A 15,173-nucleotide genomic window follows, 5' to 3' on the forward strand; every position below is an offset into this window, starting at 1 on the left:
GGTTGGGCCGAGGCAAGCGGTTGGGTTTGGGCTGCGGGTGCTGATATTTTCCCAAAGCAATGGACTGAGCCTCGAGTATTTGGATGTCGATCGGGCTGCAGTAGTGGATCGATGGTGCATTTGGGCCGAGGGCTTGTTTGGTTATTGGACTGAGTTGTTGGTCATGGGGATGCGGGTTGTATCCAACCCGGATCTAGATCCGTCGGATCCTGTCTTCTTCACCCGAGTTTCCATGCGATTTTCCTTCCGTTTCTCTCTCCTTTGCGTACAGAATTTCGTCCCGTTGTTTTATGGCTTGTGAGTCCCTAAAACGCATAAATCCGTGAGGTTCTAAACTTCCAAAAACCAACTCTCCTTTCCGACGACGAATAACACGTCTGAGGTGCGTAAGTGTACTCATCGGTGACCCCTTTAACAGCGTGAGATGAATGTTTCGACGTCAGATCTGTGGGATTCGTCTAGCCGGAGAAGCTACGGAATTTAATAACTTTTTTAGCTTATATTTACTGAATTTAGTTAAACCCTCCTCAACAAAATTTCTGAATCCAGCCCCGTATAGGAATAATAAATAATTATTATTCCAATCAAGTTTGATTGTCATTCATTTTTGGAATTTGGCTTTTTTTTTTTTTTTTTTTTTTTTTTTTTTTTTTTTTTTTTTTTTTTTTTTTTTTTTTTTTTTTTTTTTTGAATATGAGTTGATGGTTGAAAACCCTCTTAAAAAATAATTACAAAAATCAATAAGTTGAAATTATGCTTAAAAGATTTAATAGTTATTTAACAAAAATAATAAGGCAGTTGAATATAATTGTTTTAATTGTGTCAATTTGGTAGGCCATGAAATAATTAAACTTAGCATGGATTGTTAGTAGGTGTGACAACATAGGTATAGGTTGGTCATTGAAGAATTGTCTGCAAATGGGATGTTTCTTAGTATATATTGATTCTTCCTACCTTTCTTTTTCCATTTTTCATCCATTTTTCTTATGAAAAATATGAATTCATTTCTTTACAATTTGTTGGATGTGATTGCAGAGGATATTTACTGTTTTTGCATATTAATGGTAGAGTTACTACATCATTATATGCAACATTAATGAGAAAAAAAATGATTATATGCAATCGTAAGAAAAAAAAAGATCATATAAGACACTTAGTGTTAAAAAAACAATAAAGATGTGTTCTTTTAGGTTATGTAACATTGAGTCTAATGAAAGATTAAATATCTGATTATTTTTTAAATTAAAATTTTTATAATTTTATTGAGAGTTTTAGTGCCCGAATTACTAAATGAGATTTAAAATGCTTAGAAAATTAGATGAACTTTTGAAAAAATATAAAAGAAAATAGTGAAAAATTAGGAAACAAATCCATCAAAAGTCAATCCAAGTGCAAAATGGTTGGGTGTACATTCAACCCCACAACCCGACAACCCGGACCAACCAACCCGAACTATATGGGTTGGGTTGGGTTGGGTTGGATTAACATTTTAGGTAGGGTTGAGTTTATTTTTCTGAACACAAACTGAATCGGTTCGGTTTTAGGTACATGGTGAAAATCTTCGGATTGATTGGAGCGAAATAAAATTATATAAAATATATTAAAAATTCTTCCGTATTAATGAGTTTACTAGAGTGGTGCTGAGGCTGATTTAGTGACTCTTATTCCTGAGTTTTATTATTTTTAATTTTTTTATAATTTACAATTGAGAGGTGTTAATACATCTGATTAGTTCATAAATTATATATATATATATAGTTTAAAAGCATATTCTAAATTCTAATGTTTTTATTATCTATTTATTAAACATTAATATGTCACAATTTATATATATTTTTACTTTTTTAAAAATTTACAACGAGTTACTTATAAATGAGAATATTTTAATTAAAATATTTTTATATATTTTTATTTTTGTTATATACCATACCTTTAAACTAATCATTTTTATTATTTATTTAATTTCATAATCTACCTTTATATTTTTGTTACCTTTATCATGGTCAAGAAAGGTTGGTATTTAGTTGTTTTTAATTTTATGACAATGTTGAACTAGGTTAATATGTTACCATTTTGGTTCGTTGTTTTTTATTGATTTTTTTTTGTCAATAATTAATTATAAATTGATTTGTGTTTGTTTGTGAACTTTTATCCGAATAATTATAAATTGTGGATAAATAAAACTTAAAAAAAAAAAAAATTGATAACCTAGAAGATTGGGTTGGGTTGGGTTACCAATCCAACCAACTCGAAGTTTTGGGTTGAGTCAAAAAAATCCTCCAACCCGACCCAACTCAGACCATGTACACCCCTACAGTTTGGCCCCTTCCCTAACGAGGGGTTTACATGAACCCTAAGCCTCAATTTTGAAGAGAAAAATAAGAAAGAATAGAGAGAACGAATTTAGAGAGAAAGACGCGTGTCTAACAATTACTTGAACATGTGGCCAATCGCGATGTTGCCACGCTTCGAGAAGAGAACAATGGGCAACGTCTAGCACCTAACTACAACACACATAGTGTTGTCCATCAACCTCCTCGCGACATGGTTTAGTGCTTGCAACCTGACCACCTAATCCAACCCAATCCTACACCGTAATAAGAACACAACACTGTCGAGAGATCAGCACACGTACTTCCTTCAACAGACACGTCGGCTTGTGCATGCGACACGTCGGATGGATTATTGTGATTTGTGCTCCATGCGATTAATATATATTAACCTCCCATTGAGTTTGTATTTTTGCATGATATAGTTTTTTGAGCTCCTAGTGAAATGGTTGTGTATTCTCCCTATAGCGTGTTTATCTCCTCAAAGCTAAAACTAGGGTGCTAGAGTTGGGTTGGCAAGACGATGACCTAGGATAGAACACCTTTGATAAACTAAGCACCTTGCTCCCAGAATAAAAAAAGACTCAAGGAGTCAAACTAGAGTACCTTGGAGTTGAAAGTTCGCATTAAGCCACTTAGCTACCCTAGGATCCTAGTGGACCTCCTCAATGTCTAGAGATGACTAAAGAAATGGATAGAATATTATATCGTGCTTTAGGTGATCGATGGGTATATATCTCTACAACCATTCATGAAATAACCAAATTAAAATTAGGGTACTATAGCTAGAGCAGTTTACACATTGACCTACGTCAAAATATTTTCAGTAGACCCTGCACCTCAAGATCGATAGTAGCTATCATATGTCTAGACTAATGTGCACCAAGACAATGGAATAGCTTGAGGAGTTAGTCTTAAACATCCTAAAAATGAGAGACAAGATTTAAACGGTTAGAGGTCCTTAGGAACCTAGTAAACCTCTGCGACATCCTAGTATGACGAAGGTAGCTCTTCAAGCTATAGTAGTATTAACAATGTCATCAGAGTGTCCATTACCCTTTCCACATTGGTACTAGTGCTATCGAGTAGGTATAGGACGGTTAGGGTAGTGCATGCCCAAACCTTGTGGAAATGGTCAGGGATCTCTTGAATAGTGCCTTTACACTATAAGTCTATTCAAGAGAAGGGAATGTGACCTAGTAGCTGGCGCACTAGGATCGCTCTCTCCAATCCTAGGTGATTTTATGGTCTTGTGGGAGGATCCGCCAACTAACCTTCTATGGATGATGTTTAGATAAGCAGACATCATACTTTCATAACAATACCTTATGAGATAACGACTCAACCCAAGATGCCAATCATTCAGTGCATAAGTAAAGTAATCTACTTAAGTCTAAGAACAGAAAAACAGTTCACCCTAGATATGAGATTTGTCGCATAATAGACCTGCGACACAAGAAATGGGTGAACCATCGATTCCAAACCTATAGTGAATCCATGAGCAGCTAGAGTACCACTTGGAACATCAACGTACTTCAAATGCTTAGATAGCCATAGATACTAGGCCCGAACTTCCTAAAGTCAAGAGAAAAGCACGTGGCAACTAATATGTTAAGGATGTGATGAGAGCCTACAAGTAGATTACTTAGTATTTTTAAAATAGTTTTTACTTAATTTAGATGAGTATCCATGCTCAAGCTACCATGTGATACCGAGTTGCACTATAACGAAAGACCTGAGTTGGCCACATGAGAAGAAATTACAAGGCTATTTTTGTTGAGAAGGTAATGATCAAAAGGGACATGGCAAGGTTAGGTTACCTTCAAATTAGGGTTAGAGAGAACGACATATTGAATTTTGCTTTCAGAAGGTGTATGGACATTAAGAGATTTTTGTTATGCCCTGAAACCTGATCAATACCTTGTAGAGTTTAAGGATCATACAAACTTAGTATTCATAAGGCTATCCTGATATGACCAAAATTGTTGTCTCTGACCGATATACCAACACCAAGATGGAAGTAGATCATGAATAATGCCTAAAAGAAATTCTAATGACGTTAAGTGTGCATTAGTTCTACATCATGTCACTACCCAATTTTCGAGGGTTGAAAATAGAATCAAAATGAAAAAGACAAAATTAAAAACAAATACAAATAAAAGTACAATAAAATAAAAGAAAAAAATCATATAAAGTTTAAATAAAAAAAACAAACAACAAAGATGTTGTACAACATTTTACAAATGATAAAATTATAAAAAAAAAAAAAAAAAATACAAAAGATTCCAAAATTAAAAAACGGACTGACGTTCTAGAACGACACTCCTCTATGACAATGCAGCTCCCAAGCACCTCTCCACCTCGACTGGTACTTGAAAAAGAAAGGAAAATAGGAGTGAGTATGAAAATATAATCAAGTAGTAGGTTTCCACGACTTTCCTTTGGTCTATAAGAAGTTTAGGTTCACCCTTACAATGCTCTAAACTATTGTGTAGGTCTTCAAGTTCCAAATGATTCCTCATAGATCGTCTACCCATGTAGTCTCTAGTCCCTCTTCGAGACTTGTTTACAGAGTCATGGCATCAATCTTGACCCGTTCCTACATTCAATAGACGTGTTCATATTAACCACCTACCCACATAGTCCCTAATCTCTTCCAAGATAGATTTACGAAGTCGAGGCGTTGACCTTGACTCATTTTTACACTCAATAGGGGTGTTCATCTTGACACCTACCCTTGTAATCCCTAGTTACACTCAATAGGGGATCTCATTTTGACACCTGCCCATGTCAAACACGACTGGTTTATAGGTTCACATGTTTTTACTTCATATAGGGGTCCATGTCTTGAGCTAACTACCCATGTAATCCCTAGTTCTTCTCAAGAACGAGTTTAATGGGATTAGAGCGTCGACCTTGACCCGACTCAACACTCAACAGTAACTCAACTAGTTTCGTGATTCTGTAGGCTACTTGGATCATATTCATACATCATGGAGGTCTACTAGGCTCTTGAAGGCATTCATGGGGTTTATACTCTATTTCTCAGTTTCAAGATGTTCGAAGTTAGCCCCTCGGCTTATCCAATCTCTGGGTGCACATAAGTATAACCCATAATTCCACATGTAAACAAAACTAGTTATAGGGCCCTAATCTTAATTAAACTCTTGTTGGATGCTTTACTAGGAAAATATATCTATCAACCGTCTTTAGCACATAAAACGTGTCTACCAATCTCATATGTTTATTAAGAAGGTATTCCTACTAACCCTTGATGCATGAAAATCAATTAATAAATCATACACACAGTCAAACAGGTTCGATGGGAGATAACATTCATCAATCACCTGGATCACAGATCAAAATATCCCTTCCTACCCTTCCTCCATCATACCACAACATAAGACATTAAATTAGACATACTTTTCAATTCTCTTGTTCTAAGTGTAATTTCGTTGTAATATACATGTCATAGATATCCAAATTATTCATTTTAGGTTCTAATCACACATATTCTAACCACCTAAGGTACATTATACTCACATGCTAGCTTATTCCCTTAGTAATTCCTACAAGTATTACTTGCCTACAGTTTGGGTGGTTCCTTACTAGGAGGAAGTGTACCCTTTGAAGCTTGCTTTTTAGTTAGTTGGGAGCCCCAAATTTCTTGAAAGCTTACTTGTAGGTCGTAAATCAAGTGAAATTCAGGCAGTATCAAAATAGAGACGAAAAACAGTCAAGTGAGAGTCAAATCAGGCTTATAAAGGGGTCTCACGTGCGCACCACGCGTTGGAGGGGCCTTCCACACGCACCGCCATGCACGCGTACGGATGCACCTACGTGGAGAAGGACATGCGCTTTGGTCCACCAAGATAGAATGTGTGGGTTTGAGTCTTGAGGCGCGCGCTGAAAATCCGAATTTTATTACGTTGACGCGTGGCAAAGGCGGAGTAGGGTTAGAGAACGATTTCAGGTGGCGCGTGGGTTCCCGGTTCGATGATTAAGGTGAAGAGAATGAACTTGGAATGAATTCACCATCCACATAGCGAAAGCATTACGAATCAATTCAATTTTTATTAAATTATCTTTGTAGAAACGTAGCATAGAATGTCATTCTCAATAAACGGATTTATAAAAAGAGATTAAATATTAATCTTCATGTGAAATGATCATAGAATACCCCACTATACGGATTAATCTTTTTCATGTTAAATAAAACTTCGGAATGATCCTCATGTGAAATATTAATCTTCTCAATAAACGGATTTATAAAAAGAGATTAAATATTTCTTAGTCCAGTCTTATACAAACTCATTGCATAGGATACCCCACTTACATGTCTCCACCTGAAAGATTTGAATCAAATCATTTGTAACGATTACAAAGTGGGCTGTATCAATAGTATTACCCTGATAAGACACCCAACTTTATCTATATACTATAGACACTTTAAGTTATTACTTGAACATGACCTTTTTGTACGTCAACTACATATGGTTCAAGATTATATTAATAACCTTGAATTTTCATAAAATGGATAACAATTAAATTACAAATAAAGAATAAAAATTTTTGTTAAAAACTTTACGAAGTTTTGTGGCATAAATTCTAACATCTACGGTAGTAGAGTGGAGTCGGTCACCAGGTCAGATTCGATGCGACGCGTCACGGCGCAGATCATTGACACGTGTTGCACTAGAAGCCGGACGCACCTCCCGCCTCTTCACTTGACACGTGTCCCAATAGCTGTCTGAAGTGTATACTTCTTCATTTTCTTTGCATTTTTGTATTTTGTGTTACATAACTTAGATTAATATGATTTCTTCCTGATTTTGCATGTATTTTTCTTGTAATTTATTTCTAAATATAGGTAGATATAACGTGGTCCAAAGTTAGCCAAAAGTTACCGATTTTTACGAACATCAGAATTCTTATCTTCAATCCGAATCGATTACAACTTACTTCACAGATTATGAACGCAATTCTTCTTAGATTAGCATACTCAAATTTCATAACCTAACTTCTAATATTTCTCACATACCTTATGAAAATTCGAGAACAAGAATTCAATAACTCACCTTCCGATTTTCCTTATTTCTTGACAATTTTGTATGATTAAAAGATCCAGAATGCTTCTCCTTTAGGTTTTGTGAAGGATTAGCGAAGGAAGCTTGGCTGGAATCAGACTCCTCGTGGCCTGAACGGTGGTTATTTACCTACGTCTCTTCTTTTCTTATATTTATCTTTTACTCACCTACAATTGTAGTGCTTCTTTAGTCTACGAGAGTTATTTACGAAATTTTTCTAATTAAAAGTAGTCAGACTTTTAATAATTCGGTAGAAAAATAGATTAAAAAAAATGTTGTAAAAAAATGATTTTGTTAAAGGTAGAAAATATAAAAGAAAAATATGATTTATATTTTATCTTTTGAAATTTATATATTTTTATACCTTTAATTTGAATGCAATGAAATATTATAAAAAAGTTATGAGATAATAAAATAAAAATTAGTAGATGAAAGTTATAATGATTTTAGTTCATTTAAGAGTTTTTGGAATTCTAATTAACCTCACTAAGACTAAATAAAAAGTATTGTATAGTATTATTATTTGGTTGTTTTTGACCGTTTGTTTGATTATGTGAAATTTTCACGTGATCAATTAAGTTATTCCTAAAATTATAATTTTAAAATATATATTTCTAATCATTTTTAATTTTATATATTTTATAACCAGAAAATATAAATGATAACATAATAAAAAAAATTACCAACAACAAAACATTATTAAAAAAAAAAAAAAAAAATACATCTATAGGTATCTGTGATGTAGTTCCTCAGAACATCACACAATTTTTGTGATAAGAATTTTTCCACGTAATCTAAAAACATCTATATAAGTATCTGAGTACTTCTTCAAATGCATTGGAACTCATTTGGTAGTGAAGTTACCCTAATTTCTTCGCTTCTTCTCCTAGAACGAATCGATAGAAAATGTCTCACAAAGCTTCTCCCGTTTCTACTTCTCCCGTTTCTGCTTCATCTATGAAGAGCCCAAACACTCTTAAAGTCAAACGTCCTATTGCAAACTTTCATTCAAGCATATGGAAGGACCATTTCCTTTCATTATCATCCGAAGCAATGGTAAATTAGTCGTCTATGTTCATGAATTATAATATAATCATACTTATTTGTTCATTATATTAAACCGTTAGTTTTCTCTTTGAACTTTCTTGACTTTTTGTCTTGTAAATTTCAGAAAATAGATGGTGAAATGGAGGAACAAGCTAAAGAGATGAAAGTCAAATTGAAAAAGATGTTATTGATTTGTAATAGAAATCCTCTCAAGATACTAAATCTGGTTGATTCAATTCAGCGGTTAAATGTATCTTATCATTTTGAGAACGAGATTCATCAAATCTTAGAACAAATATATGAGAATTATAGAGAGTTCACAAATATTGATGGGATGATCTTTATACGATCTCTCTTCTATTTCGACTCCTTAGACAACAAGGTTATAAAATTCCTTGCGGTAAGTTTATTCAAATCTTAACTCTTTTTTTGAAAAATTAAAAGTTATTGCAACTAAAGAAAATTAATATTTTCATAGTTTTAAGAGCTAACAGTTGTTTTGTGTACATGAATTTGAAGCAGACATATTTACGAAATTTGTAGAAAGTAATGGAAAATTCAAAGAATCACTTGCGGAAGATGTTAGAGGAATTTTAAATCTATATGAAGCGGCACATATGAGGATACATGGAGAAGATGTTCTTGAGGAAGCTCTCGATTTTAGTGTCAAACATCTAAAAAATATTATATCCAACTCAAGCTCAATTTTTGTCGCTGAAGTTAAGAGCGCCTTGAAATATCCCCTAAGAAAAGCCATTCCAAGAATGAAGGCAAGAGAGTACATATCGATATATCAAGAAGATCCTTCACATTCTAAAACTTTGCTTACTTTCTCAAAATTGGATTTCAACCTATTACAGAGACTTCATCAAAAGGAGTTGATAGAAGTCATCAGGTTTATACTTATCTATATGTTTATACAACTTCGTATAATTTTTTTTCTATCTATAACCTTTCTTTTATCTCTTCTAACTTTAAATTCAATACACTATTCATATCATTAAATTTAATATAATATATTTGATCAAGTTTTTGAGTTTATGAGGGATTATGAGTAGTTTAAAATGAGTTTTAAAGCATGACTTGAACCGGTTAAATTTCATTTCCTCTCCAGTTAATATTGATTTCCCAGCTATTAAGCCAAACTATTAATTCTTACCTACTATATAGGTGATGTTTGGATTTGAATTTTTTTATTTTTTAAGTTAAATGTTTTTTTCTCCACTAATTATATTTGTATCTTGTTTACATATTGAATAGGTGGTGGAAGGATTTAAAGGTCGAAACCAATTTTTCTTTTGCAAGAGACAGAATTGTTGAGTGCTACTTATGGACGTTAGGGGTATATTTTGAGCCTCAATTCAGTGTTGGTAGAAAAATATTAACCAAAGTAACCGCCATTTCTTCAATTTTAGATGATATATATGATGCCTACGGAACATTTGAAGAACTCCAAGTCATCACTACAGCTATTCAAAGGTCATTTAAATACATAGCGCACACACACTATATATATATATATATATAATATTTTGTTCAATGTACTACACACTCTTTCAAAACACCATACAAATTTTTTTTAGATGGGAATAATTTGTTTAATACAACTCTGTGTGGGAAAAACTCGCACTCTTGACACATGAAAACCTAGGTAGGATGGAGGAGTATTTATGGTAGGGACGAGACAATTTATTCCTAAATATTTTTTTTTAAATATCTAAATCTTTTTTAAAATAATTAGGTATATTTATCCCTAAAATACTAAATCATTTTCCTAAAATATATATGTATCTTTATTCCTAAAATACCTAAATCATTTTCTTAAAATAAATATACATGATGGGCTTGATATAATTATTGGGCTAGTGATCATATTTTAACATAATCCATATTCAAAATAAAGTTTGAAGATTTTATTAACAATGACATCATTAAATTTTTCAGGTGGGATAGAAGCATGGTTAATGTACTCCCCGAGTACATGAAACCGTTTTATATAGCAATGTTAGATGTTTATAAAGAAATTAGTAAAGAGATAGACAAGGATGAAAGTTCACTCCACATTCATGTTGCGAAAGAAGAAGTAAACTTTCTTCTTCTACCTCCTCTATCTTATTCCCACCTTTTTATTCATGTATATAAGATATTTCATTTTCATTGATCTTAACAGATAAAGAAACTAGCGGAATCCTACTTTAAAGAAGCTAAATGGTTAAGCAAAAATTACAAACCAAATTTTAAGGAGCACATGGAATTGGCATTAAAAACAACAGGTTATTCCTTGCTTATAAGCATTTCACTTCTCGGCATGGGCAACATGGTAACGAATGATGTACTTCAATGGGTTTCTAGAAGACCTAAAATTATTAAAGGCTCAACGATCATTTGTAGACTCATGGACGACATCGTTTCCCACAAGGTTTACTATCCTTCAAAAGCAACACCAACAAAGTTCAACTTTTTAAGAGTAAACTACATTTACTTATATGTTTTTCTTTTTCAGTTTGAGCAAGAAAGGGAACATATTGCTTCTGCGGTTGAATGTTACATAGAGCAATATGGTTGTTCAGAGGAAGAAGCTTGTGTTGAACTTCATAAGCAAGTGGTTGATGCATGGAAGGATGTAAATGAAGCATGTCTTCGTCCAATTGCTGTTCCAATGCCTATTTTAATGCGGACAGTAAATTTTTCAAGAGTTATGAACGTGATTTATTCAGATGAGGATGGATACACAAATTCAAATGGCAAAACAAAATTTATTATTGAATCTCTTCTTGTGAACTACGTGCCTTGTTGAACATCTGTATTGACAATAAATTTTGTGAGCCTAAAATTTATGGCTTATTTGAATAAAAATGTAAGAGCTCTATTTGAGTAAAAAAAAATAGTTAACAAAATTTTAAACTCTAAAAATAACATTATAACTGAACTTATGACACATTTAGTATGCCTTTGCCATTACCATTACCTACAACAAATTAAAAGAAAAATGATAGAGTATTACCCTATAAGTATTCTCGTTATAAAGTTTGAAACATGTTTTTGAAACATGCAAACACACCTAGCATCATGATACTTATAAGCTTATTGTCATTTAGAACTTATTTCTTTGGCCATACCTAAAATGTGAACCATTTCACATCTTATTATAATCTCTCCTAATGTCTCGACTCTTAAATGAATTACCATCTTCTTGCAACTTTACCGTAGCCAATGTTGGTAGTGAATATGTTATGGTTAAATTAAAAAAATAAGAGATAAAAAATCTTCGACTAGCTAGTTGGCTTAATTAGTACTGCCTGACTGCTTTGGACTCTTCTAGAAGCATTTTCGACCCAATTGAGTTTGTTGTATCGTTGTAAAGATGTTTTTGAACCTTAAGTCTATAACAGTGTTTTAAGAAGAATTATATTTTATAATAAAATTTTAAATGTTTAATTTCACATGAGTATAGATGATGATGACGGTAGCGATTCTAGGTAAGTGAAAATTTAGGATCGTTACAAGAAAATCCCCGAGTATCATGTGAGACATGATGATGATGATGATCATCATCATCATCATAGTGTATGCGTCCGTATTGATCATCATGAATGAGTAAGTAACCTGATGTATATGAACACACAATATGTATGTGGTCCCTATAGTTTTCATCTTTAAATCATTCTTACGACACAACCTTATACATCATTCATACATTACTCTAGGTAACAAGCATACATTGGACTTCATACGTTCATTCTCATTAACATAAATTAGGATTGTGTTTTAGAAAACTCATCGTCACCATGCATCATGACATTTAATACATGCATATCAACTAAATATCAAATATCATAATATTAAGTCATTTCATTATCATGCATCTTACATCATCATGTCATCATGCATCATCATCATGTCATCATCTACATCATCACATCATCATATAACGTCATTGCATCATTATATAACATCATCACTTTATCATACAACATCATTATATCATCATATAACATAAATCATAGATGACACGTGTAAGGGCCACTAGGCACAAGTCGTCATACATAAGACAAGTCTTTTGATCGAGCCGATAGTAAGACCGCTTACATGGTTGGCCTTAACCGACGTTCTATCATATTTAAAGATTGATTTGACTTGTGCTTGAATGTTTGTAGTGACCCACCAAAAGGTATTCCATCCTATTAAGAACTTCTATCTAATTATTGAAGAAAAATACAGAGAAAAGCTAACAAACTCACTAATTATTGCGTGGATGTAAACTCACTCGATTTTGATAGTCCGTAACTCTCGAGTTTTCTCTATTATTCTTCTTCTTTTTTTTTTTTTCAAATTCAAACGGTTACATATAAATTAACTTATATGACTTCAACACAAGCCTATGTTAATGTATTAATACATATATTCATAATTACATTATACATTTAATAAACTATTAAAACTTAAAATAGTTATTTTATGAAAAATCAATTTGATAAAATTACTGTTTAAATGAGTTTAAAAAATGGTACTTGACTCAGCATTTTCTAAATCTATATATTATGCATTGTTTTTAGACTTGGAAATCTGAACCCAATTTCCAAGCCTAAAAAGAAAAAAATGGGCTTAAATTTTAGGGGAATGTGGGATGGGTGCGTGGGACACGTGATGCGTTGTTGACTGGAATTTGGACAAAATAAGTTTTTGGATTCAAGTAGAGTGTGGACCAGTGGTGCATCGAACGAGGATGAGGCTGACCCGGTGAAGCGCCGGATTCAAGTAGAGTGTGGACCAGTGGTGCATCGAACGAGGATGAGGCTGACCCGGTGAAGGGCCATGGCAGCTTTGCAGGCACTAACATTTATCACGCGCTACTAAATAAGATAAGGGTTTGGCCGTTGCCAAGGTATAATGGAAAATCTTATATTAGTTGGAGAGTAGAACGAAATATTTTTTTATAGGGTGTTTTGAATCTCTCCCTTCTAGATCCATTCTAAAAATTGTAAGACTAACGACGATATATAATAAGTCAAAATAAACAATATCTATTAACGGTGTGCTTAGACGTTTACAAATAGTATCAGAGCCAGACATCGATTGTGTGCCAACAAGGACATTGGACCCATAAAGGGTGTGGTAGCTGCGTATTAAAAACTGAGACTGACGACGATACGTAATGAGCCAAAATGGACAATACCTACATAATATCTAATAGCGATGGGCTTAAGGCATTACATCTGCACACTCTAATAGCAAAATTAAATTAATATTAAATAAATTTAGTCGAAGAGAAAAGGGACAAAAACTTAATTGTAAGGCCATATGAAAAAAAAGTACATTGAAAGACTTTCTTCACCGAAATTATTATATGTTTATTTTGTCACGTGAAAATAGGGTACGATAGAATATGACAATTCCTCCATGACCTGCTATCATGTTTGTTACTCGACAAAAAATTGAATAAGTCCAATTTTATCTACAAAGTTGTTACATTTAAATTGATTATTCCTAATAGATACGAGGGGAAAAAATTCTTAAATGTACTAAACTATTAATTTTCTACATTATAATTTTCATCTTCATTTTATCATCTAATCGATTTTGTTTGGGATTATGTGGCAAACATGCATGTTTGAGTTAACCAAATTTTGACACTCAAAATTCCACTCAAACTTGTGAGGTTTATTTGGCAAGAGTTTGGTTAAACCAAACTTTTACCCCTCAAAATTCCACTAACATGTATGTTTCCATTAAATGAAGTCAACATTTTGACTTTCTTCATTTTAATTCAACAATTAATTTGAATAATTAATTTCAAATTAAAGTAACATTAAAGGATTAATTAAACTATTTAATTAATATTTAATATTAATTCAAATATCAATCCCAATAATTGATTAAGATATTTAAATCTTATTTAAATATCTCAAATTCTCTCTTTTTGTTTAATTCGTAAATAAAATAAAAAATGCAGTTAAATATATCGTATATATGTAGCGCATATTCCCTAATTTGAATTTGAACACTTCAAACTCACTCGTCACATTGTTCTATGGTTTAGTCCGATATGACTCGGGTCTTTAAAAATACTCAATAAGTAGTCACACTATTGGGGTCAAGAAATGCAATTAGCAATCATGGTAGGACCTATTCTTTTATAAAATACCATGACCTTCAACTCTACTTTCCAACGCATATGAAAATTAGGTGTGTAGCACCTCTCTACACAGGAACCCACTAGGCAGGTGTATACGTACTCTTTAGGTCTGTCCTTCAGCTAGTGCACGCTCACAATATTGGAGCTATGGAGGAAAATGACCCCGCATAATAGCATTCGGTATATAAGTATCATAATGGGGAAGTTTCCTAATACATATGACATACAAAATGCATGATGACCCATAGTTTTAAATCACAACATATACTTATGATACAACTCATGTCACCATTATTTCATGACATAGTATCCTCGTGAGACATACGTACATTTGTTAATATCAGTTCCTCACCAATTAAAATTAATTTACATTTGTTTGAACTTATACAAATTCTCAAGCTTACAAATGTGAGAGAGTGTTAATATATTAATATAATTTAAGGCCAGATTTTATGTTTTATTTTTCATTAAGGTTACTGTAGATTTAATTTGAATTCGTGAAATATTATAAAGAAAACAAAATTGATGAGATATTAAAATAAATGTAAATATTTAATTTAAATGTAAGAAGTT

The 15,173-nt window shown here is 32.7% G+C and overlaps 1 protein-coding gene across 1 annotated transcript; it reads left to right on the top strand.

Annotated features, from left to right (window-relative positions):
• Positions 1–8,323: 8,323 nt before the first annotated feature.
• On the top strand, positions 8,324–11,316 carry LOC111483232 ((+)-gamma-cadinene synthase-like). Its single transcript, XM_023129376.1, is given in 8 exon segments — positions 8,324–8,473; positions 8,589–8,796; positions 8,799–8,864; positions 8,987–9,359; positions 9,725–9,943; positions 10,409–10,547; positions 10,635–10,883; positions 10,968–11,316. Coding segments are annotated over 8 exon segments (1,698 nt in total). The 3' UTR covers positions 11,262–11,316.
• Positions 11,317–15,173: the final 3,857 nt, after the last annotated feature.

This window comes from Cucurbita maxima, unplaced genomic scaffold, assembly GCF_002738345.1.
Source record: "Cucurbita maxima cultivar Rimu unplaced genomic scaffold, Cmax_1.0 Cma_Scf00008, whole genome shotgun sequence".
NCBI classification, from domain to species: Eukaryota; Viridiplantae; Streptophyta; class Magnoliopsida; order Cucurbitales; family Cucurbitaceae; genus Cucurbita; species Cucurbita maxima.